This window comes from Canis lupus, chromosome 4 (genome assembly GCF_048164855.1).
Source record: "Canis lupus baileyi chromosome 4, mCanLup2.hap1, whole genome shotgun sequence".
In the NCBI taxonomy this organism is placed as follows: Eukaryota; Metazoa; Chordata; class Mammalia; order Carnivora; family Canidae; genus Canis; species Canis lupus.
The window spans coordinates 58,179,823-58,204,423 of NC_132841.1; the positions used below are offsets into that span (position 1 = coordinate 58,179,823).

Consider the following 24,601-nt stretch of genomic DNA (forward strand, 5'->3'; position numbering starts at 1 on the left):
CTCATGTTCTAATATCTATGACTCCCAATCCTTTGTCTTATGAACAGAAATTCCTCTAAATGATGTTTGAGGTTTTTTTTAAGATTTTATTTACTTATTCATGAGAGACAGAGAGAGAGAGAAAGAGAGAAACAGAGACACAGGCAGAGGGAGAAGCAGGCTCCATGCAGGGAGCCCGATGTGGGACTTGATCCCTGGACTCCAGGATCACACCCTGGGCTGAAGGCAGGTGCTAAACCACTGAGCCATCCAGGGATCCCATAAATGATGTTTATAATATTATCAAATAACATGTATTTAGAGTCTACTATATGCCAGGAACTTTTCTGAAAGCTCCATATGCATTAACTTTTTAATCTGTAAAGCAACTCTATGAAGTAGGTATCATTACCACCCCCATTTTGTGCATGAGTACGCCAAAGCAGTGATTCTATCAATCTGGGACACCTTGAGGCCAATCCAGTCCAAAGTCTTCATATGCAGAAAGACATTGGACAAACCTCTCCAGAGGTGTGTTGGGGCAGAGTGGAGGGAAGGGAGTCTCTGAAGAAGAAAACTGAGAGACTCACCCCCATTCATAGCCCTTCCCAGTTAGGAAAGGAGGTGGGGAGAACTTGATGAAACAGTTCCCTCAGTTCTGCCACCCAAAGTCCTAATTTCCTTTCCATCTGTCACCATGGATTCATGAAGAGACAAAAGAGAATAAGAAATAATATGGGGCAAGACATAAAAGAGGGGGCAAGGTGTAGGGGTGGGGGGAAAAAGGGAGACAAGCAGAGTAATCAAGAGGGAAGAATCTCGCCCAGGTTCAACCAAGACCATCCTGGGTGAGTCTCGCCCGCTTCTGGACCCCAGTATTCTCCTCTGTAAGTGGATGAGTGGACTGGACTAGCTGACTTTAAAGATCTCTCTCAGCTCCCTCATTCTAGGATTCAGAAACAAATGAAGGAAAAGGAGGAAGGTAGAAAACTAGAGGGGAAGAAGGGAAGGAAAGAGGCAAATGCTAAGGAGGAATGATGAAAGGGGGAGGAAACAAGGGAAGAAAAACAACAGGCATTTCCTAAATTAGTTGGAGTCTGCCTTCTTGTTGAAAGAGAAGAAAGGACTCTCGTATCAAGAATTATAGCAATAAAAGCTTTATCCTCAGGCAGTCAGCTCCAATGCCTCTCCCCCCTCCCCCCCGTGGGAGTCATGGCTGGGCAGGGGAGGGCCAGGGCAGATGTCTGAAGAACAGGACCCTGAAGCAGCCCAGGGAGGCAAATGGGAGGGGGGGGTGCCTGGTTCTTGGGTCTAGGAAGGAGGGCAGCCCCTCCTCCTCTGGGCCTGACAATGGACAACAATGATTAGCATATTCCCAGGTTCTGAGGGATGTCCCCGGGAAGCAACTAGAGAGTGTGCCCAAAGGAGCTAGAGCTGCAACATTATCACATCGTGCCTGCAAGGATGCAATCCTGGGAACCACCAAACAGAGAAAATCCCAGGCTACCAAGAGATCTTTCAAGGTCATCTTCTCCAACCTCCTGCCTCTAAGCATCCCTTCCCTAAGAGCCCTGTGCCAAAGGAGTTAGCACAGAGGGACACTCAGTCCTATTCTCCAGTTTGCAGAGCTGTCTGAGCCACCCCAGGCCTTGAGGCCCTTGAGGACAAAGACGTGAGCACCTCCGATTGATTGAATACACCCTTAATGCACAGGGCAGGGTGCTGGGCACACAGTGGGCTCGCCAATAATTGATCAGTAGGTGATAGGTTCTATTCTCTCTCCCAATAATATCTATTCTGTTGCTCAACATTTCAGTCTAAACATTCTTCCTTTTGTTTATTCCACTGCCCCTGTTTCAAAGTCCAACCTGTCATTTGCCTAAGAGGGCAGAACCTGGCAGAGCCTAGCCTCTATAGAAGTGAGGTAGAGTACGGACTCTGCAGGTGACGGGCCAAATCTGGAATTGACCCAAGGGAAGAAGTGAGTAGACAGCGTCACTACATAAACGCAGGTGCAAAGAAAAAGATCTTGGATAACTGTTCACTTAACATAACAATGAGCAACTTCTGTATACCAGGTTCTTGTCTAAGCAATTTATCTGAATTTTTTACTCTTCCTAACAATCCTACAGTTAGAATTAAGTATTCCTAGCTTACAGAAGAAGAAACTGAGGCTCAGAAATGTTAAGCAACTTTCAAGGTCATAAAGTAAGTAGTAAAGTCACAATTTTAGTCCACTCTTTTTTTGTTTTAAGATTTTATTCATTTACTCATGAGAGACACAGAGAGAGGCAGAGACATAGGCAGAGGGAAAAACAGGCTCCATGCAGGGAGCCCAACACCAGACTCAATTCAGGGACTCCAGGATCACGCCCTGGGCCAAAGGCTGTATGAGCCACCCACATGCCCCATCTAGTCCACTTTTTAACCGGTTCATCCTTACAGCCCATTGCTCAGTTCAGCCTATCCGTGAATACTTCTGGTGACAAGAAACATGCCACCTCCTGATGCTGCTGCCTCTTCCATTACTGGGTGGCCCTAATGGTCAATACAGTCTTCCCTCACATGTATCAGGCAGCCACCTGCCTCCATCTCTGAAAGTCCCACCTGCCTTCCCTGGCCGCCTGAAACAGGACAGGGGGCTGTAAAAGGTATCTGGGCTACGGACTCAGAAAAATCTGGTTCTATTCCTACCTACCACCTCCCAGTCATGTCACTCTCAACCAAGTCACTTCCGCCATCTGTGCCTCGGTCTCTTCATCCGTGCAACAGGAACACAAATATGCATGACGTCTAGTGTTCGGGAGAAGAAAAAAGACATAATGCTTGCAAAGGGCTTAACTCAGTGCCTGGCAAACAGTAAATATTCAAGAACATTATTTTATTGAGTCCCTCTTCCCCATGACAACCCAACAGAGATTTATAAAAAAATGATCTCTCTGCCTAAATCTTCTCTGAGCCTAACACCCACAGAGTCTTTAATTATTCCTTACAGGTCAATTTCAAGTTTGTTTACCAGCCCAGTTGTTCCTTTTTGGGCCTGTTCCAACCTGCTAATGCCCTTCTTAAAATGCAAGGCCTACAATGGAATATAATAAATTAGCCAAGATTGGAAGTGCAGCCCACATCCCTTATTTCCTGCCATACCTGCCTCTTTTAGTCTTTATATTTTTTTGAAGTTCTTCAGGATTATCAGGTGTAACCTAGACTGGGCATAAAATTTTAGCAAAGAATGTTTGAATCTTCAAGAAAATTTAAGTTTTATTTGTAATAATGGCTAACACACCAAGTGGTGTGCTATGTGTCTAGCACCACATCTGCATCTGACACACATTTTCTCCTTCACCCCAATAGTCCTAGGAATACACTATTACTCTCCTTTTTCTGATAAAGAAATAGATTTAAAGAGGTTAGATGACTTGCCCAAGATCACATAGCTATGTGGCAGATTTGAGTCCACCATGCCATCCTATCTCTCATATCAAGCTTATCATATCTAAGTACTTTCAGGGATAAAAGAAAAAATTGGGTATGATACAGGCAGAAGACATAGGCAGGGGCAATTTAATATTTAAAAAAAAAGAAATGGGGACTCCTGGGTGGCTGAGCAGTTGAGTGTCTGCCTTCAGCTCAGGGCGTGATCCCGGTTCAGGGATCGAGTCCCACATCGGGCTCCCCACAGGGAGCCTGCTTCTCCCTCTGCCTGTGTCTCTGCCTCTCTCTGTGTCTCTCATGAATAAATAAATGAAATCTTAAAAAAAAAAAAAAAAAGAAACGCATTGCACCTACAACATTGAACTTCTGAACTATGCTGTCACAAAGGTCTCTCCTTCTCCCTTCTAGTACACTCCAATGCCTAGGACTTCTTGGTAATATGAGTTAATGAAGAAAAAGGAAAAAGATAGAAGTGGTCATCTCTCTTCTTTTAACTTTCAGTGCCTCACCATTTCCTTCAACCCTTGCCCCTAGCAGACTCTACCTTATAAAGAGTCTCATTTTCAATGAGGAGCCTGCTGGTTGTGGGGTTGGGGGAGATGGAAACTCCTTTACACTGGTGTCATTTTTTTGCCTTAGAAATAGTCATACTCCTTGACTCAGCAATTTTGCTTCTAGGACACAAACAGAGGTTTGTGACCAAGGGAAGTTATTTTGCTTCTAGGACATGAACACAGGTTTGTGACCAAGGGGAGTTTTCATAGCAACATTTATAATAGCTAAAAATTGAAAATAATACAAATGCCCATCAGTAGAGGGATAGCTAAGTGAATGCTAATAACGCCACACACTGGCATAGGCTGTCATTTATAATCGTGTTTCTAAAGGTTTAATAACAAGAGAAAAAATGCTTATTTAGAATCTTCAGTTAAAAAAAAAAAAAGCAGGAAACAAAACCGATTAGAATCTGTAGTGGAAAAAAGAAAACCCAGAAGAAATTTACTAATATGGTAACAGTAGGTATCTAGATAATGGGATTTCCAGGTGGTTTGTTTTTTTGTTGTTGTTTTTTGTTTTTGTTTTTGTTTTTGCAATTTGTGTTTTTCCAATGTACATTTATTGTTTTAATCATCAGAGGAAAATGTTATTTTTTAAAGGGTTGAAAGAATCTGGTCTGAGGGCAGCCAGCCAGCTTGTGAAAAACGGTTTTTGCCACTGGACAGTTTCCATCTGTGCAGCAGCAATTACTACTCTGTTACCATCAGATCATCTTAATCCTATTGATTGAAATGCCAAAGTAATGCTATTAATTTACTACTTAACAGATAAATTACTAAGAGCATGGGAGAAGGATCCCCAGAGAGGGCTCCTTTAGGTGTGACAGTGGGTGGTCCTTGAACATTCAAGCACAAAGCACAGGAAGCCTCTAGAAATTCATCTATTTATCCCTCATCATAGAGCCTAGATCAACCGACTTTCTCTGAATCAATAAAAATTGTATTGGACATTCACAATGTGCCAAGTACCAAAATAAGCACTATGAAAGAATTACTTATTCTTTACAATAATCCTAGGAGCAACAACTACCATTACCCCTATTTTACACATGCAGAAACAAAGACAGGATGGGTCACTTGTCCCAAGGCCACACAGCTAGTAGACAGCAGAGCGTGAGCATGATGGCAGAGTCCATGGAACATTCCCGTTTCAGTTCAGAAGGGAGTTCTTACTTGGGTAGCACCTTATGTTTTCAACATGTTTTCAAATAGTAATTTAGAAGTTAGGACAGAAGGTATCTATACTCGATGGATGAGGAAACTGATGCTTAAAGATGATGAAGGGCTGGCTCGACATCACACAAGAAAGGAAGGGGGGAGGGGTCAAAGCCAGGATTTCTGACTCTACATCCACTGCTTGTCCCATCCCCTGGGCTACTTCTCCTCACAGTCTCTGAGACCTACAGCAAGAAGCAGGAGGCAGGGACGCCTGGGTGGCTCAGTGGTTGAGCATTTGCCTTTGGCTCAGATGGTGATCCCGGGGTCCTGAAGTCCCATATCAGGTTCACCAAAGGGAGCCTGCTTCTCCCTCTGCTTTTATCTCTGCTTCTCTGTGTGTCTCTCATGAATAAATAGATAAAATCTTAATAATAAAAAAAAAGCAGGAGGCAATGGAATCTACCCCCCTGCAAGGTTCCCGCACGATTTACAAAGAGGTGACCTTGCTGGAGGATCCTGCAGGGTAGAAAGGAAAGAAACTCCAAAAGGAAAAGACAAACTCAGCAGAGACCCTTGCGTTCCTGCAGCCATTAGCCTCCTTCATCCTCAGTCCAGGAAGGGGCACCTGGTCTTTCCTTCATCATCCATCTATCTTCTTTTCCCCTCACTGGGTCCCACGGGTTTCATGGACATGTCTTCTCCTGAATTCTCCTCAGTCAATGTTTCTTACAGAAGCTTATACTGAACCATAGAGGAGTGGAAACTCAACACAAAGCATATTCCAGTTGAGCGAGCTGTTTTAGCACATGTGAACAGCTGCTGCAAAACTTAGGCCAAAATCCTACCTCAGTTAGTCATGTATCAATTCTACCATCAGAGCACCTTGGTTATTAGGTCATTTAAGCTCTCCACACCCTCGTTTCCTCGTCTAAAAAATGAAGGAGAAACTGGTACCTACTTCATTAGAGTTGCTGGATAGATTAGAAAACCTGTATGGAAAAGTTCTTGGCTCTGTACGTGACACCCAGAAACTGTTCAAGCATTGATGGCATCTGCTATTTATTGCTAGCTAACCTCTGAGTCAGTTTCCTTCTCTATGAGATAGAGATGATCATCCCTACTGATTTTGTAAAACTGTAACATACGGTCATTAACTTACAGCAGGTGTTCGATAACTGTCTTTTTTTTTTTTTTTTTTTTTTTTAATGTACAAGATGACCAAGTCCTATAATTCTATGACTCCTCTTCCTCTGTCTTCCCCAAGACTTTGGAACCTGCTGAGTGAGACAAAGAAGTTCCACCCCACTGAGCAGAGCTGCAGCTCCCTGTCTTAGAGGATTCAGGGGAATGAACAAGGGCTCTTTAGAGAAGTATTAGAGCCCTGGAGCTTCTGGAAAACTCCGTATTTACATACAAATCCCCACTTCAACTAAACCCTCTCCACTCACAGTGAAGTGTTCTCTTTCTGAAGACCAGTCACTCAGTTGATTAAAGGCAGCTTCAGACTTGAATCCAACTTGCTCTTTCTACAATTTAAAGTCATTCTTCCTCAGAGCCCAGCAAAGATTGTTTATTTTCTCAACATCATCCTTTGAAATCAGTCTCCTGGATGCTTGAGGGCCACACACATCCAAGCTCCACTCATGAAAACCTCTATTTTCTCTGGGATAAATAGCCCCTTTTTTGTTGAAGCATTTCCTATGGCTTCATTGCAGCATGGCTTATTTTCCACTACAGGCCTGAACTAGTATAGACTTTGAAGGAAACAGTGATGTTTTTTTCTAATAGGCCCAGATATTCGAGCACTTACGTGTCTTCATGAAGGACTTCCTCTTTCAGTTTGGGAGTTCGTGCAAACTCAGGGCTGGGGCATATTTACTACTGATAAAGTTAAGAGAAAAGTTTGTCAGGTCTGGTGTACCTGGAAAAGTTATTTAACCTTTTTGAACCTCAGTTTCCTCATCAGTAAAATGGGAGTAATGAACCCCAACCCATAGGATTATATTAGGGACTAAATATTGAAAATAAAGCTCTTAGTGTAATCCCTGGTACTTTATAACTACTCAACATGGGCCAGCTGTTATTATTACGTTATTCATATTTTGTTTAATAACCTAGTAAAATGCCTGACTTACGGTAGGCACTGCATAAATAGCTTGAGATAAATAAGTAAACAGATGAAGTAATAAATTAATGGTATCTCAAATGAGAGGATGATTACCTTCAAGTGCCTAGTGAATGAAAAAGGCTGACTGCCCTCTGAAAGGAAGAGCTTGTTCCCACTGTATCTGTAAAAGCACGGGACGTTTGGCCATTCAAACAACACCTGTAGTGGTAAAGGCAGGTTGTATTTAAAGATGAGTGAACTGAGATGGAAAAAAATTAAATGAAAGTCAAGTTAATGACAGAGATATTCTGAGAAACAATTTAATGAATAGCCAAGAAGGTTTCACCCATCCCCTTCCAGTCTTTTGGGAATGGCAAATAGTCAGGATGCCCAGACCACATCTGGAGATCCTAGTCACATTATGGCTCTGCTACCCAAGATCCTGAGCAGATCTCTCAACCTTCCAGTGGAGGTTCAATGTCATCACCAGTATACGGAGATGCTGTCACGGGCATGCAGTGACATATATGGAAGTGCCATATACATGGAAAGCATTATTTGTATGAGAGTGATCCATCATATTGTTCTCAACCCATACTTCCTGATTCCCAGAATTCTAGGAATTCCCATCAGTCATTCTGAGAGTCATGCAAACATTTTATCATGAACCACAGTGGCTCTTCAGAGGGATTTTGCAATCACTACCACTTGGAAGAGTCAGCAGAGTGTAATAGTTAATAGTGTGGGCTTTAGAGGCTAGGTCCCTTATAAGCTATACAACCTTGGCCACATTTTTGAAAATGCAAGCATCAGCTTCCTCATCTGTAAAATTAAGTAATGATGTCTTCTTCATAGGATTGTTGAGAAGATTAAATATAGTGACACAGGGATCCCTGGGTGGTGCAGCGGTTTGGCGCCTGCCTTTGGCCCAGGGCGCGATCCTGGAGACCCAGGATCGAATCCCACATCGGGCTCCCGGTGCATGGAGCCTGCTTCTCCCTCTGCCTATGTCTCTGCCTCTCTCTCTCTCTCTCTCTCTCTCTCTCTCTCTCTCTCTGTGACTATCATAAATAAATAAAAAATAAAAATTTAAAAATAAATAAATACAGTGACACATGTAAAGTACCCAGCACATAATAAGTGCTAAGTGAATGGGAGCTATCACTACCATGAGCTAATATCATGAATTTATCTGTTTTTATCCTTTTATTATTTCTTCTCAATATTTACACTCCCAGGTCTTAGCAACCTCAAATGACCAAACCCTGCTTGGTGCAATTTTTCCTCCCAAAACTTTTTGTCCAGAAGCCCTGAGCTCCATTCTCTGCAAAGACATATTTTTCCAGTGAGATTTATCTGATTAAAAAGAAAGCTGCATCAAAGGTAATGAGAGCCATTTGCTCTCCTGTCCAGCTCGTGGGATGCATGCTGATTATGCAGGGCCTGCTAAGAGCTTTGACTCTGGCACAGCAAACCCCATTGGCCTGTTCTTTAGCACTCAGGTCTCTGAAGGATCCCCCTGGATTCTTCATACTATAATTCATGGGAGAGTTTGGGTGGGGGGCTATTTGATACCCACAGGCTTAAGCCAAGTGTTCTTTTGCCATGGAACCAGATTGCAGAATGACACAGATGGTCAGAGGCATGGGAAAATTGACCCAAGTGAGACATATAGGGACAGTCAGTGAGATGGTTGTTGTAGAACTGACAATGTGAGATGGTTGTTGTAAGGGAGGTGGGTGGGGGGTGGGGGTGACTGGGTGATGGGCACTGAGGGCTTCACTTGATGGGATGAGCACTGGGTGTTATGCTATATGTTGGCAAATTGAACTTCAATTTAAAAATATGTAAAAAAATTATATACCTATTAAAAAATAAAAAATAAATAAATTAAAACCAAAAAAATTGTATGTGGGGAGAAATGTGAGGTTTATGCACAGACCTGGGTTTGACCTAGGCCACTGGCCTGAGTCAACCCATGGGAGGGTTGTGGATGCTCTCAAAAGAAAAGGATGGCTTCTCCTATTTTCCTGCCTTGGATTTTCCCAGAGGACATCAAGCATTTTCCTCAGAGATTGACTAAAGGTATCAGAGCCAGAATTTGGGTCATTTTTACTCTAGTCAAATCACATCACTGAGGCCCAGTTATCTGCACAGCTAAATTCTGCTTCCCCTGGGATACCAGGTGCTTCTTACCCATTTAACAAACATCTATTGAGCCCTGACCATATGCCAGGCTCTGTGCTTCATGGAAACCATACTTATTAAGAGCCTGGAAAGAAACTTGCAAACACCATTCTTTCAGGGTCTTGCCTATAGGGCCCCTCGATTGCCCCCAATCCTGAAGAAAAGGAAGGCTATAGAGTGGAAGGTTGATCTTGAACCAGAAAACACAAAGGGCTGCTGTCATTCCAGCCTGGAGACCAACATGTGGAGGACAAGAAGAGGGGCTAGAGGAGGGAAAATTTAGATGTCATTTAAGCAAATGTGGTGTCCACAGCTAGATCACCGGGCACATCTTAAGCCTTCATTGACTTACTTGTAAAATAGGATAGACATCTTACCACTTGGGCTATTGGCAGGATAAAATGAGATAAAAGATATCATGCCATTTGTTGCCACCAAACAAGAAAAATAAAAACACAGCTTTTGGGAAATAAAATGAGAGGCTGTGGGAAGTACAGACTCCCTCTCCTGCGGGATTTGATTACCTACAGGAAATTCTACCCTAGATGGACTGGGTTTGAGGCTCTGTGATGCCATAGCTGGGCTAGGACTAGGGTGAGGCAAGCAAGGCACCCAGGATACCAAATTTAAAGAGGGGCTCACTCTTGGGCCCCATGGTTGGCATGTCCAAAACCCTGAGAGCGAGTATCTCCTTCAATTTCCCAAGAAGCCTCCTCCCCTTGCCCTACTGCTGGCCTGTTTCGTGGAGATACATGAAATAAAGCAGAAGAGTTTGTAGATAGAAGGTTATCCAGAGCAACAGACCAGAAACAATGATAAGGTAAATGAAAGATCCCTAGAGATTCCTACTTCCCTAGGGGCAGAGGGAAAACCAGATGTAGTCTCAAGGTTCCTTCCAGCTCAAGGATCCAAGATTTGATCTTTCTTCACAACAGAATTGTATTCAAATACTTGTGCTTTCTGATACAGATAAGGTTTTCTTATAGGAAGCAGATATAGCTGGGGGAGGTGGGGTAGGATGGGGGAAAGAAGTGTTTTTCCATAAGTCCCTGGAGGGAACTGGACTCTGAGCAAGCCAACTGTGACATTCTGCTCCCAGGGATGCTTAGCAGATCATGAAGCGAGAGTAATAAGATGTCAGGCACTCCCTGGCCAGCCTAAGCCCCTCACTGCAATCAAATAAAATTGGAATTGCACAGCTGGCCATGAAAAGCCAGATGTTGACCTAAGGATGCAACCCAGGCCAAGCTGAGGGAGACCAGCAGGGGCCACCCTGCACAACAACCCCCAGGTTCCTGGCAGTCAGAGCCAGGGACGGGAAACTGGTCCAGTCCATAAGGCCAGAGAGTGCCAGCCACCCCTCTTCCCAGGAGTCTAGGATATGGAGCCAGTACCTCTTCCCATTCCTTTCCCCAGGACAGCCTGCAGGCAGAAGAAAGCTTTCTCCCCCAAATGCACAACGTGGACAATGGCAAACATTGGTTCTCTCTGAAAGTGCAGAGGCTAAAATTAATAAAACTCAGGAAAATTCTCTGATTCATGTCCCCACCACCCCCTAAACACCTAACACCGCCTGTCTTCTCTGAACCACCATAGCAGTCCAATTATGTCACCTAAGCTGGGTGGCAGCCTCTGATATTTGTTAATGTACCTAATCTGTTCTACCTGCAACAGAGGGCAACAAGGGGGCAAAGGCCATTCATCAACAAATGATTATTGATTGCCACCACATGCCAAGCACTGAATGAGACAGACACAAACTCTGCCCACCTGAGGGGCTTTTTCTATAAGGCAGTGACATGTTCATCTGCATCTCCCCCATCACGCTTTATACATATAGGGGGTGCTTCATCCATCAGAAGGATCACAGGATTTCACAGCAAGAGGGCCTGCAAAACTGAGACGACCTAGCACTCCACAATCTAGTCCCTTGACAGACTGATGATCCAGCTACCTTCCCTGCTGGGTCAAGCCCCAGAGCTGCTCTCCAAGCAGCCACCACCTTGAATGGAGTGGACACTCGACACAAAACATTCATCGTACCCAATCTAATGCCAATCTGCCACTCACAGACGACGAGGCTGTGGGCCACCTATGAGAAAGATTTAGCCCGAGACCACACAGAAAGTTAGAGATAGGGCAGCTCCAGTGGCACAGCGGTTTAGCACTGCCTGCAGCCCAGGGCGTGATCCTGGAGACCCTGGATGAGTCCCACATCGAGCTCCCTGCATGGAGCCTGCTTCTCCCTCTGCCTGTGTCTCTGCCTCTCTCTCTCTCTCTCTCTTTCTCTCTCTCTCTCTCTCTCTGAATAAATAAATAAAATACTTTTAAAAAAAAGAAAGAAAGAAAGAAAGTTAGAGATAGATCGATGGCTATACCCACAGTGACGTTCAAAACTGTGTTGTGAGTAAACGCCCGTGGAAGCACAGAGCACACTTTCAAACAACATTTGACTAGATTTCCAGGTACTTTCTGCACAGAATAAATACTGGCTCATTGGATAATGTCCCTTCCAAGGCAAAGCATGGCTAGATATTCCAGCCCACTTCAGAGGATAAGTTGCCTAGAAGCCAAATTGGACACCCCTCATTTGCAGTTGTTTTTGAAGGGCCCATTTCTCAAGCTTGGCCAAACCACATAGTTCAGTACAACCAGGAAGAGCAGAGAAACCAGGATGGCTTATTTTTAATGTAAAGGGATTAGGGGACAGGCAATCTTCCCTTAACTGTTAGATCCACCATAAGGACACAGACCAGTGGGGGGCCAATCTCTACTACTCCCAACCACAGAGACTCAATGTGTTTCATCCTTACCTCTTATCATTGTCTTCTCTCTCTCTCTCTCTCCCTCTCTCTCTCTGTCTCTCTCACTTCCACCCCTTCCTTCTCTCCCTCATACACACTAAATTTCTTTCACTTCTAGACTGTACACATGCTGTTCCTTCTACTGAAAACACTCCTCCTCCCCTCTTTCTTCCAGGCCAACTCCACACCCAACCTGCAAGCTCTACTGTAAAATTGGCTTTTTCCTCAAAGTCCCCTGGGAAGCCCCCACCCTCCCACTATGTGCAGTCAAGTGCTCGTCCCCTGTCCTCACTGAGCCCCTTGAGTATAGCACTGGCCACAGCTCAGGCACCTTCACATCTGCACACTCTGCTCCCCACTCCACCTCCCCTCCCTTCTCAGCCTGCACCTGCAGCTTGTCCTGCAGTGTGCCTGCCTCTCCTTTGGCTACCCTCTGCCCCTTAGTCTCTCCTCTGAACCTCACTTTATCCTTCCTTCCCCTTTCCCATCCTTGACCTCCTGACTTCTCTATTGGTGTTGAACCAAGGAGATGCAATATGTCGGGAGGATGCCCTCTGCCAACCCAGAATGGTTCTTGGTGGTGCGGTGTCATGCAGGGTATAATTGAAAACTGTTTCTCCCCAGTATTGTTGCCAAGCCCAGTTCATCTGAAATTCGGATGGACAGCTCCATATTGATTCCCTATTTCCAATTGATGTTGCAACAGGAGAATGAGAAGCTGAGCATTGATCTGGCCTTTCTTGCAACAAATCCCTGGAAAATGAGTTGTTCCATTGGAGAGAAATCTCGAGACTGGGTTGGGAAAAACCAAGTCACAAACATGCTCACATTCCCCCAAAAGAGTCCAGACAAATTTAGATGTCCAGATGAGATGTGTGAAAAAGAAAAAAAATAATAAAGGAATATTACAGACTAATAAAATGACAGTCTAGGGCCAGAAGGACTCCTTGAGATTATTCTAACCCCCTTATTTTATAGCTTGGGAAACTGAAAGCCATAAAGGGAAAGTCACACAGCTCTCACTTCACTATGTCACCCTGCCTCCATCCCCTCACCCTTGGCTGGGAAACCCACTCCTGGATTTTTCCATGGTCTCTTACATTAGGAGTCAAAACTGAGGGGCTTTAGTACCAAAGTCTCCCAGCATGACAAATCTCCTAACTAAAAGGTGACAGAGAGTTTAGCACTCTGTCCAGTCTGTGCGGCTTTTGCCACAAAGCCTTCTCGGCGAGGCACAGAACACTTGGTCCCTGAAGCTCTCACGGTCTTTCTGAAATTACTATGAATCAATTTGTTTCAATCGAGTCTGATTCACTGCATTACAGTGCAGTAATCCCTGAAACAATTTGCATCATTTCCAAATACTTTCATAGGGTCAGCAAATCCGAACAATCAAATGTTTCCCTTCTCAGATTCATCCCCAGCTTCTCTGTTCAGTGTAGCTCACAGTCTAAGGCCAACGTTCAAGTTCACCAGAGGTAGTGGTTCTAACGCCGGGACACCTGCACCCTGATGTTTCTAGCAGCAATGTCCACAATAGCCAAACTGTGGAAGGAGCCTCGGTGTCCAACGAAAGATGAATGGATAAAGAAGATGTGGTCTATGTATACAATGGAATATGACTCAGCCATTAGAAACGACAAATACCCACCATTTGCTTCGACGTGGATGGAACTGGAGGGTATTATGCTGAGTGAAATAAGTCAATCGGAGAAGGACAAACATTATATGGTCTCATTCATTTGGGGAATATAAATAATAGTGAAAGGGAGTAGAGGGGAAGGGAGACGAAATGGGTAGGAAATATCAGAAAGGGAGACAGAACATGAAGACTCCTAACTCTGGGAAACGAACTAGGGGTGGTGGAAGGGGAGGAGGGCGGGGGGTGGGGGTGAATGGGTGACGGGCACTGAGGGGGGCACTTGACGGGATGAGCACTGGGTGTTATTCTGTATGTTGGCAAATTGAACACCAATAAAAAATAAACTTATTATTTAAATAAATAAAATAAAATAAAATAAAATAGGTAGTGGTTCTAAAAGTACACCAAGGGTTCCTGATGTGTATTTACTTTGCACACAAGCACAGAGCACAGGCTGACTATAGGGGGCCCTTGAACTAATTCTGTGCAAAATGTACTTTCTAAATATAGACAGAAATGTACAATGATTATCCAGTGGAGGGGCATGGCTACTTTGACATTCAAATGGAGCCTTTGTATTTGAAAAAGAATTAGAGAAATTTTGGTGTAGGGCAAAAAGAGATGGGGGATGGCTGGGGGTGGTTCACCCACAGTATCAGTGAATTACTATTGTATATTTGTCTTTTGGTTCTTCTCGTTATCTCAAGAAGAGTCTCAGTCACGTGTTAATATGTCTCCAAACTTTTGTGATACCTCCTGGTCTTCCCCTGGTATTCCCGGCAGGCTTTGCGTTCTGAATGTTGGTGATCAACCACGTGTTGATTTTTAGACTTCTTTAGTAGAATTTTAGACTTCTCTTTTTGTTTTGTTTTCACTACTTTCATTATTGGGGTTACGTCTATTATGGCAAATAATAGTGCTTTTTCATTTTTAAGTAGTGAAATACCAAGTTCAGTGTTTAAAAATAGTTTGGGGGTACCTGGGTGTCTCAAGGGGTGATGCATCTACCTTTGGCTCAGGTTGTGATCCCAGGGTCCTGGGATCGAGCCCAGTGTCAGGCTCCCTGCTCAGCGGGGAGCCTGCTTCTCCCCTCTCCTACTCCCCCTGCTTGTGCTCAATCAATCTCTCTCTCTCTGTACAATACATAAATAAAATCTTTTAAAAATAAAAAGAGTAAGTTTGAAAGAAGTGAGGCAATTTAAGGAAACATTGTAACTGACTAGGAGAGGTGGTGCAGAAACAAGGCCAAAAATGTGAAAGGGATATCCAAAAACCCACTGGTATGTGATATGTGGGGAAGTTGGGACTAGCAAATCTCAGAATTTCAAAGAATTCTGCTGTGAATCACTTGACGAAACAGATCATGTGGTGACCCACAACTCTTTCTTCTCCACCTTACAGTGTGGTGAGTGCAGTTGTTCCAGAATTGGTGGAAGTCAGACTCATGTTCTGATGTTCCTGAATGTAACAGATAGTAGCAAGAGCAGCTATGTTATTGATACTCTTGGCAATTTACAAGGCTTTCCCATACATTGTAGCTTTTGGATGAAGCAACCCTTAACAGTTTGATTTCTAAACCCTTCTGTCGGGATCCCTGGGTGGTGTAGTGGTTTGGTGCCTGCCTTTGGCCCAGGGTGTGATCCTGGAGACCTGGGATCAAATCCCACATCAGGCTCCAGGTGCATGGAGCCTGCTTCTCCCTATGTCTCTGCCTCTCTCTCTCCCTCTATATGACTATCATAAATAAATTTAAAAAAAAAATTAAAACCTTCTGTCCTTAAAGTGCCCTGTGACTTGAGGCCAGTTACTTAACCTCTCAGAGTCTCCATGCCCTCAAGTTCAGCTCCCCCTGCCAGGGCTTGCAGTGAGTCAGTGGCCAGGTGCTGCATACAGGAGCGCTAGGGTGACCAGAGGACTCCTCAGCTTGGGGGAGGATTCAGGTATTAAACGGCACATTTTGCTAATAGCAAGTGGTAGGGGATAATTTGGGGCAAATTCATTCTCTCACTGTACAGCATAATAGGATTCAGGCTTATGAAAGAGGCCTAAGGGCTAAGAGATGGCTGGTGCTCCAGTAGCTGCTGGGAGGGAGTACTATGTTCCCAAATCTTATTATCTGAGAGAAGCGGCTGCAGAGAGAACAGGAACTTATGAAAGCTTCATAACCCCACTCCTAGAAAGGTTCTAGAAGTGAATTATAGCAGCAGAAAAGTCATAAATCACCAGTTGCATGCCTGTGGTCACTTTTTTTCACACCAGAGCCACAGAGCAGCCATGAGTCTGGTGCTGAATGGGGAAAAGGCTGGGACTGTGAGCCATGGAAGGTATCTGGCAAGACTTCCCAGCCATGTGGAGTCTATGGTGCCACTGACAGCAGCAGTGAGACCAGAAAGAAGACCCCAGACTGGCTCTGAACTGCTTCACACACACACACACACACACACACACACACACACACACACAGCAAGGCAAGAGCAAGACAATGTATTACATGCCCACTATGTTCCAAGAACCGTCCTCGGTTACATCAATTACTGCTTGCGTAAAACTAATTTGACCTAGGAGGCAACTCAAGTTCAGACAGGTTGTGTAACTTCCCCAAGGTCACACAGCTTATAAATAAGTGAGACAAGATAAATTCCAATCATCTGTTCTTTCCACTCTTTTTGTGCTTTCTTATATTACCTCTCACAGTTCATTTTGGAAACACATATATGCACTACACATACCACATATATACATCCACACAAGCGTTCCATATATTCATACCCTATAGCTCATATATATATCCACCCCACATATACACACACAAATGCCACACTTAACAACGCACTTTCACATGAACATAGGTATTCACGTTTGCACACGTGTATCTATGTAACACAATCCACTGTACATCCACAAACACCTCACATCCCAATCCCCACACACATCCATACATGTCTACCCACTTGTACACATGACACCAACTCACAAACATCCAGAGTCACACACAAAAGAAAAAAAAAAAAAAACAGGAAAATGCATTTGTCCTTCATCCTGTCAGTCAAAACGAGCTCTTTAGTATATGGGTAAGGGATCTTCAGGTGACATAACATGAGTGTCTGAATAATCCTGAAATGCCTTCTGAACCTGCACAGGAATACCAGATTGCTTTCAGTATTCTTCATTACTGGAAATAATAGCATAATTACTTTAAAATTGTTAGTCCATACATGAATATTTATGAATACCCTCCTAACCAGAATATTTGTTTAATTAAAGTAGCATAGTATTCATTCATTCATTCACTGTGCAATCACTGAGCACCAATTATGTTTGAGATACGTGATAGATATAGCAGGAGATTAAAAGAACAAATAAACAATAAATGAAAACACCATGATTGGGCAGCCCGGGTGGCTCGGTGGTTGAGCGTCTGCCTTTGGCCCAGGGCCTGATCCTGGAGACCCAGGATGGAGTCCCACATTGGGCTCCCTGCATGGAGCCTGTTTCTCCCTCTGTCTGTGTCTCTGCCTCTCTCTCTCTCTCTCTCATGAATGAATAAATAGATTTTTAAAATCTTAAAAAAAAAAAACCACCATGATTCCTGGTCTTCAAATGCAAACACAAGTAACTATATTACAAGGTAGCACAGTCCAGGACCTGGTGAATGAGGGGATGAGAGGAAAAGGCGACAAGGAGACAAGATGGCTCTGGAGCTTGTAGACCTAGCCAGTGGACAGACGCTGGTGCTGTCTGGGGAAGTGTGCTCTGGAGGAGCTGGTTCAGAGAGGAAGCTATGGCATTCAGTTTGGGAGATGAATTTGAGGCACAGGACGTCTAGATAGACATGCCCTGCAGGTGTTTGCACAGGAGGAAAGGGGGCTTCCTGAGCAGCCAGGCAGAGATACAGATTTGAAAGTCATCCATTAAAGGTGATCACTTAAACCATTACAGCTGTGAGATCAGAAACAAGCCAAGGTGAAGAACAAGAGAGGTTGAGTGCATATCCTTGGGGAACACAATGTCCTACTTGGCTAGGTGACAGAAGTTCCCATCTTATGCAACACACACACACACACGTGTGTGTGTGTATGTGCACACACTCATCCCTCTATGCATGCACATCCTTCAACTTACCAGCTGCTGACAGCACCACACCCCAGGGTTGCACTTGATCCAGCTATCTCCTGGTACAATTTCAGGACTGGGAAAGCTCAGTTGCCCAAAGAACCTGAATGATTGTTCTTTCACCCTTCAGCTTTCAATCTTGACTACTTTAGAAATCTATCCACCTTTGAGATTGTGGCAGGGGGACAGCCACTGTCCTTAGACTCAGTAATTCATGCTATGGCATGAATGAGGACCCGAAACCACAGTGTCACGTGGGAGTGGGGGATGGGGGTTGGTGACAGAAACAGTGTGAAGCACTCCAGCAGCCTTGAATCCCCCAATCCTGATACACTGAGGCAGACTGATTTACTCTGGGACCTACATTGTTCTCTTCCACTAACTATACCTCAATTTTCCCAACTGAGCATTTTCTAAAGTATATGTTTCATGAGATGGTAGTCCCATAAGTATAGGCCTCTAAGCTTGTTAAAGCTTCTGAGAAGACTCGAGGTAAAGATGCCTGATTAAATTTCTGTTCCCCAATGCATTTGACTTGGGCAACATTTTTTTTAATTAGTGACTGATTCTGAAGAGAAACTTTGGGGAAAGGCTGAACTATTAGATCTCTAAGATTCTCTCTAGATGTGCTATTCCCCAGACCCATGACAGTGCAGTCACTCAAAACACGGGGCTAGGCCTCGGGGGAAGTTGACCCTTCAATCTCCTCCCAGGTAGGCCCAGCAGCCGAGTATGATTGCACAAAACCCCAGAGATGCAACCTAAAGAGGCAGCAGCTTCTCCACAGCATGAGACAGGCAGCTGCCTGACAGGATTCCATGTTGGCTGATGTCTGGCCAAATAATTTAACCTGGCCTTTCCTCATTAAGGACCCACATTTCCTAGGCTGAGAACACTCTGGTGGTTCTTGGATCTGGGCAAGGCTGGGATATGATCACAAGGCCATCATTAACCCTCTGCTTTCCTCTCTTTTCTTAGCCTTGCTGCTTCCAAGGAGGCTGAAGCTGCCCGCTCTGCACCCAAGCCCATGTCACCCTCGGATTTCCTGGATAAGCTAATGGGGAGAACCTCTGGATATGATGCCAGGATCAGGCCTAACTTCAAAGGTAGAGAAAACTTTCCTTCCAGATTCTCAGGGATCTGCTTTCCTAAATTACAGAAGCAAACAGCATGGTATTGTACGCAGATGGCAAACACATGGTATGACTCCGACTCTTTCCCAGATGCAGACATTGTTCTGTCTTCTCCCCACCAAGCCCAAACAAAGCTTCAGAGAACCCAGCTCAACAGTACCTCTGGCTGCCAGGAGTTAGTATGTGAATGAAAACCTATTTGCTCCCTCTGGTGTAATAGACAGACAAATATGGAATATGGAGAAAGGGGTTCATGTTTTGCTTCAGGTGCAAACGTATACTCTGAACTTTGATAAGCCTCTTCCTTTCTCTGGGCCTCAGTTCCTCATCTCTGCAGTGATAGAGTTGGATGTATCTGTGGGTTATAAACTATGCTTCAGGGATCCCTGGGTGGCACAGCGGTTTGGCTCCTGCCTTTGGCCCAGGGCGCGATCCTGGAGACCCGGGATCGAATCCCACATCGGGCTTCCGGTGCATGGAGCCTGCTTCTCCCTCTGCCTATGTCTCTGCCTCTCTCTTTCTCTCTCTGTGACTATCATAAATAAATAAAAATTTAAAAAATAAAAATAAATAAAAATAAATAAACTATGCTTCATGGAGTTCTCAGGTTTCCACCATGTGCCCAAAAAAGGGACACAGGGAATAATGAGCAAGCCCACCCTCACTTTTCCTCCAAGCAGTTTACTGTTATTTGTTTTAGAGAAGAAACTTCCAACTAAAATTCATCTGCTGAAAGTTCCCAAGGATTAGTATATAATTTTGAAATAGTCCAGTCTAGGGGCTCCTAGGTGGCTCAGTCGGTTAAGCATCTGCCTTTGGCTCAGGTCATGATCCCAGGACCCTGGAATCCAGCCCTGCCTTGGGTTCCCTACTCAGCAGGAAGTCTCCCTCTCCCTCTGCTGCTCCTGCTGTTTGCACATGTGCACTCATGCTCTCACTCTCTCTTTCTGTCAAATAAATAAGTAAAGATCTTTAAAAAAAAGGGGGGGAGGGGTCTGGTCTAAATCAGAGTCACAATTTCAAATGGCTCCAGGGATAACAAGTAAGGTGAGCCCAAAGTGAGGCCAAAGGGAGTTGTAGCCACTATGGAGAAACAGAGGTACAGTCTCCTCCTCGAAAGGGCACAGCCTCTCCTTAGCCCCAGGCCACAGTTACCCTACAGGAATTAGGGCCTCATGTTTCCTAATCATCCAGTACTCTAAGAAGAGCCAGAAATCAAGATTTAGGCAAAATTTCCTGATTCCTAAAACATGTGAATTCAAAAAAAAACATGTTTGTGAGCCAGATATGCCCTGTGGGTGACCAATTTACACATCCTCACCAGCGTGCTCTAAGAAGCTTCTTTCAGCTCTGAAGGGCTCTACGAGACCCTGACGTCTGCTACCAGAGGAGACAGGTTCCCTTCGTCATGTCTGTGGATACCCAAAGAAGTTGCAGCAATCCCAAACTGCCAAGCAGAGTTCTATAGGTACGATTGTAAGGAGCTCCCTGGGACCCCAAGCTCTCTGACCTTCCTTCCAGTACCCCTTTAAAATCTTATTTCAAGGATCAACTGCCAGCCTCTTAATCAATTCTTGATTCCAGATGCCCTTCCTCACTGTTCCTTTCGGCTCAAGTCCAAGACCAAACAAGGGATGTGACAGCTAGTGACAGCTTCCTAATATTTGCTTACCTGGCTCCCCCTTCTCCAAGTACCCTTCTCAGAGTGCTCTGCAAATGGAAAGTGCTCTGTGAAATGCATAGGGGTTGGTTTTTTGGGGCCCACCTCCCACTGCTCTCTACCTCTAGGCTCCTCTGACCCCTTCTCCCTGGGCCCTATCTCCCAGCATCCTTAGCATGACCATGGTTCCCTCAAGAACAGGTAAATCATGACCAGTGTTCCTGCCATAGTGCCTGAGACCATGCCTGTCACCAGGGTCACAACCTCAAACACCCAGAGGGATCATGTATGGCACATGAGTGAAGCGGGACCGGGATAAGAAAAAAACAGAAAGCACAGGCTCATCTAAGGGCAGCCACTTGTCAGGTGCTAAGGTAGCTGCCAGGTAGGAATACAGGCCCTGGGCAGCAGACCTTCCGAGATAAGACTTGAGGGTTTTCTAGGAAGTCTTCCAAGTTGGCAGCTAAATGACACCTTTTAGAAACTCCATTGGCCAAACATGGTCAAGAACAATGACCAACCAGGTTGCCTCCAGTGCTGCCTTCAGTTTTCCCGAATTCCAGCTCACCACGCCCCCTGGTGGGCTCTCTCGGAACCCCATCCGGAGTGTCCAACTCTCCTGAGAGAGGAATCCCGTTCGTTGCATGTGTACCATACAGCGTTCATGTATTAGTTAGTTATCCTTTGTGCATAGCACTGTACTTGGCACATAGCTGGCCCTCAGGAATCCTTTCAAAAACAAATGAATGAACGAAGGAACCAAAATATATGCAAAGGCATAGGGCAGTTAAGTGACTTTCCCAAGAGATGCCATCTAGATTAGGGATTTTCACTCAGCTACATTTACTCAATTCTTGGTATAATGCTAGTGATTTGTTGATTTGTTTATTCATTCATTAATTTATTTACTTGTTAATTTGCTTAGCAATGGACAGTTTTAAGAAATAAAATTTTGCTCAGACTATAAAATTATTGAATCAGGGCTCTTCTCCTCCCTATCCCCATCTGGGAGCCTTCCTTTGAACATCTGGTCCCCAAATCTACAGCACTAGATAATGTCTTAGTCACTTCCCAAACCTGCAGTGTCTCTACTCCCTTCAGTCTCCTCTAAGTCAGGCCCTGAGCAAGGTAAATCTTCTAGGACACCCCCCCCCCTCCACCCTACCCTCTAAAACTGGGAAGCAAGGTTTCACCACTCTGCCTTGTGGTAAGAGGTGAAACATTGGCATAAAGGTTCTTCTGCCCCTGAGTCCCAAGGTCCTTTTACACTTCCACTCAAGGCACAAATAAGACCTCCAAAAGTCACAGAGCTTACAAACACAGAGTTCCTGAAAAGGCCATGTACATAAGGCCTCTGTAACCCTAACACAAGAGGAAGAGGTCTGCATTGTTTGGAAACTCCACAGAGTGATTAATCACCCAGCAGTTTCCTTCAAACACCAGAAATCTTGCCTGCTCTTGACTCTCCTGAAGATCAGGATGGCAGGGAACAGCAAGCTCAGTCTGCAGAACACAGTGGCAATGCAAATCAGAATACGGAAGTAAAGCATGCTAACACTGGAGTCCAGTCCTCCCACCACTGACCTGATAGCGTGACCCGAAGTACATCACTTGACATATCTGGGCCTTTGTTTCTGCATCTGCAGAAGGATCCAGTAGGGCTTCAGACCTTCTAGCTCTGATAGTCTGTATCTTCTTTAAGACTTTGTATAGGATAATGGCTCCCAGGATTGGGGCACAGCCTAATACAAACACATACACAAAAGCAAAATTAAACTTTAATATTTAATGAAATATATACATTATCCTGCTGCCAAAGGCGGCCGGATTGTAATTTTCTCGAGGATAATTTAATTTCAGATTTATATCAATGAACCGCACCTCCCCATGGGGTCCCTTTGGCTGGCGCCCTCTCACACACATAAATCAGGATCTAATTTATATGGGAGTCACAGCACCAGATGCTTGCAGGGCCTGGGTGGGAACTCTGAGTGCGTCATTTCAAGGCACTGGCAGTAACTCTTTGGGGCATCTTAATGGTATGAGACTGAATGAAAAGAAAAGCCTGGGTCTGAGTCTAAATGAGGGGAAAAATTTAATGGGTCTTTGTTTAGGTGGAAGTGACAAGGAGGCTGATTTTCACTCAGCATAAGGGAAATGTTTTAGCAGACAGAAGTATCCAACTATGGAAAGAGCTACTCAAGACAAAATGAGTTCCCCATCACTGGGGTGTTCAGCCTTGAATGGGCAGCTGGTGCCACTACAACAGTGGTTCCTAAACTTGGCTGTGTGTGAGAATCACCCGGGTAGCTCATTAAACAATACATTCTGGGCTAATTTCCGGAGATCTGGGTTCACTGGGTCTGGGGTTGGGCCAAGGAATCTGCAGTTTAAATTATGCCCCAGGTTATTCTACTACAGACAGTACTTTGGGAAGAAATTGATAAGGTGACCTTTAAGAAACCTTCCAGCCCTGAAATACTGTAACCACGTAATTCACATGGATAACTTCCATACGGGAATTCCAAACCAAAGGAGCTCAAAGTGTCTACCAAGATCATGCACTACTCTCCCAGACTTATGGGGAAATTGTAACCCAGAAACAGGAAGTAAGACGCACCTAAATAAAATAGCCAATGAGTATTGAAAACCCAGGGAGCCTGGCACAACCTTGGAGGGAAAACTTGGATCCTACCTTAAAACTGAGTCCCTTCCTCCACACCAAGATTTCTGAAAAGAAGGAAACTGACTGAGTTTGGGTAAAATGTTTGGGCTACTTTTTTAAAGAGGTAACAGAAGACACAAAGACATCTGCTCCCTTCTTTCCACTGTCAGAAAACTTGGGTGTGAGTCCTGGCTCTACCACATGCTTGATAAATAAGCCCAAGTAAGTTATTAAAACTCTCTGCTCCATAGCAGGGACAGTAATTTTGCCATGGCTCACTCAGGACCTCATGGGGATTAACAAAAAAGCAGACCTGAAAAATTCACAGATTGCCCATTGCAATCTTCATGTGAAGGATGATGAGCTATTTATTATCCAAGTCTTACCTGCCTTCAAGGTCAGCTCAAGGTTTATCACCTTCATGAGGTCTTTCCTAATGCCTTGTTCCCCAGAACCTCTCTTATACCTAAACTCCTCCTGCTTATAGCAATCTATCCCATGGTCTCACATTTCTCTGTGGATATTTTATCTCAGCCCCCTTGTCAGTTCATGTAGAAGCCCAGTGCTTAAAATCCTGGAGTCCGCCACTCTGTGACCTTGAACATGCCCCTTCATTTCTCTGAATCTCTTTCCTCCAAGTACAACCAGCTTTGGAATTAGAGAAATCTGAACTCAAACTCTGGCTTAACCATATGCTGGCTGTGTGGCTTCTCTGATCCTGTTTCTTCACCTGCAAAGTGGAGGTAATAACCATGTCCTCTTCTGGAGTTGTTGAGAGGATATAGAGATGGTATCGAGAACACTCTTAGCACAGCACAGTATAAAATGAAAAGATTGACAGAGGCCCCCTAACAATGGGATCCCAAAGACAAATGTTCCTTCATTTCTTTCCTAACCTTTGCAGTAGAATTTAAAAAGTTTGTCTGAAATGTATTTAATAAAGACTTACGGACTTCCCTCAAGGTTCCCTCTGGATTCTTCAGCTGGTAATTCCCATCAACGCCCTTTCAGGCAATCTCTTGGTTCATAAGTTCAAGGCAAGGAACTTGCTGTTCCTTGCGATTCCCAAGATGGCCTCCAAATGTTGGAGCCGTAAATACATTTCAGCCACAAATTAGAAGGCAGCCGATGGGGTTTGGAGAAGGGATTTCAACCATATGG

General features: G+C 44.5%; 1 protein-coding gene across 1 annotated transcript in view; it reads left to right on the forward strand.

Annotated features, from left to right (window-relative positions):
• Positions 1–24,601, forward strand: part of GLRA1 (glycine receptor alpha 1) — an 85,461-nt gene that overhangs the window by 16,605 nt on the left and 44,255 nt on the right. The window contains exon 2 of the mRNA XM_072824429.1: positions 18,961–19,088. Coding sequence (XP_072680530.1) covers positions 18,961–19,088 — 128 coding nt within the window. The remainder of the gene's footprint in view (positions 1–18,960; positions 19,089–24,601) is intronic.